This window comes from Rhincodon typus, chromosome 49 (assembly GCF_021869965.1).
Source record: "Rhincodon typus isolate 14 chromosome 49, sRhiTyp1.1, whole genome shotgun sequence".
Taxonomy (NCBI): domain Eukaryota; kingdom Metazoa; phylum Chordata; class Chondrichthyes; order Orectolobiformes; family Rhincodontidae; genus Rhincodon; species Rhincodon typus.
The window spans coordinates 4,134,361-4,136,285 of NC_063380.1; the positions used below are offsets into that span (position 1 = coordinate 4,134,361).

The 1,925-nt window shown below is 55.1% G+C and overlaps 1 protein-coding gene across 3 annotated transcripts in view; it reads left to right on the plus strand.

Moving 5' to 3' along the window:
- Positions 1 to 1,925, plus strand: part of LOC109925823 (serine/threonine-protein kinase TAO2-like) — a 17,955-nt gene that overhangs the window by 11,165 nt on the left and 4,865 nt on the right. For all 3 annotated transcript variants that reach the window (XM_048620966.1, XM_048620965.1, XM_048620967.1), the window contains 2 exons: positions 350 to 553; positions 1,524 to 1,763. In XM_048620966.1, the coding sequence (XP_048476923.1) occupies positions 350 to 553; positions 1,524 to 1,763 (444 nt within the window). The remainder of the gene's footprint in view (positions 1 to 349; positions 554 to 1,523; positions 1,764 to 1,925) is intronic.

Consider the following 1,925-nt stretch of genomic DNA (forward strand, 5'->3'; position numbering starts at 1 on the left):
GGGACGGACAGATGTGGGGTGGGGGGCGGGGGTTGGTGTAAACTTGGGAATGGACAGATGGGGGGGTTGGTGTAAACTCGGGAATGGACAGATGGGGGGGTTGGTGTAAACTTGGGAATGGACAGATGGGGGGGTGGCGTAAACCTGGGGAATGGGGGACGGATTGGGTGGCGAGAGTGGAGAGCAGTGTAAACCCTGGGGAGCGGAGTGTGGTGTATGCTCGGGCAGAGTCGGCACTGCTCCAGTGTACCGGGGAACATCGATGTTGGGTGGATGCTTGGCAGAGGGTTGTGTCCCCACTCATCCGTCTCTTCCCCCACCCCCACTCCGCCCCTGTTTTAACCCCCAGGAGTTGCAAGAGAACCAGAGCACCCCGAAACGTGAGAGGCAAGAGTGGCTGCTGAGACAGAAGGAGAACCTGCAACACGCACAGGCCGAGGAAGAGGCGAACCTTCTGCGACGGCAGCGACACTACTTGGAATTACAGTGCCGTCAGTACAGGCGCAAAGCCTTACTGTCCCGACACAACTTGGAACAGGACCTACTGCGCGAGGTAAGGCCCACACTTTGTGTGTGCTGCTGGCTGAGCGTATATGTTGGGAGGGGGTGTGGGTGTTTGGGGAGGGGCGATCACAGATGGGATGGCAGCTCTTCACCGACAAACTTCCAATCACCACCTCTTTCCATTCCCTGCGACGTGGCTGTCATTGGGCTGGTCCAGCCTTTAATTATTGAACCACAGTCGCTGGCCTGGCCAGCATTTACTGCCCCGTCCCTAATTACCCAGGGGGCAGTTTAGAGTCAGCCATGTCTGGAGTCACATGTAGGCCAGATCGAGTAAGGATGGCAGTTTCCTTCCCTAAAGGGCATTAGTGAACCAGATGGGTTTTTCCGACAATCGGCGATGGATTCATGGTCATCGTTAGATTCTTAATTCCAGATACTTTATTGAATTCAAATTCCACCATCTGCTGTGGCAGGGATTCGAACCCAGGTCTCCAGAGCATTATCTGGGTCTCTGGATTAACAGTCCAGTGATAATACCACTAGGCTGTCACCTCCCCAAGATTACCCTCCTTTAAAGGACATTTACTGAACTTGACAGCAGTTCAATACAATTGGCAGCATTTAATTCCAGCTTTTTATTGAATACGACTGTCACAACCTGTAGGGGTTTGGACACGTTCCCATTAACAGCCTTCTTCCCTCTTCTCCCTACCCCGCCTTCTCCCCTCTTCCTTCTCTCCTCTGTCCCCATCTCTTGCCCCTCACACTGTCTGCCCTCACCTTGTCTCTCTCTCTCTCACACCATCTCTCTTCCCCACCTATCCCATCCCTGTTCTCTCTTCTGTAACTAATGGATTTTCTTTCTCTCTCTCTCTCTGTCTGCACCGCACCCCCCCTCCCCTCTTCTGCAGCTGCCCCCGCCCCGCCCCGCCCCGCCCCTCTGTCTGCACCCTCTTCCCGCGTCCGGTGTCCTCTAACTAACAGATATCCCGTCTCTCTCTCTCTTTCTCGGCCAGGAACTGAACAAAAAGCAGACGCAGAAGGATTTAGAGTGTGCGATGTTACTGAGACACCACGAGTCAACGCAGGAGCAGGAGTTCCGGCACCTGAGCACTGTTCAGCGAACACGCACGGAACTGATACGACTGCAGCACCAGACTGAGCTCAGTAATCAACTGGATTACAACAAGAGGAGGGAGCAGGAGCTGCGTCAGAAACACGTGGCGGAGATTCGACAGCAGCCAAAATGTCTTAAAGTAGGTCCTGGGGGAGAGCTGCAAATGGAGGGGGAGAGGGTCTCTGTGGAGGATGTGAGCCTGAGCTGGGACCCCAGGGAGAGTGATACGGCTGGAGTCATTGGCTTAGGGGGCTCCCTGGAGGACGTGAGCCGAGGCTGGGACCCCGGGGAGAGGGGAATC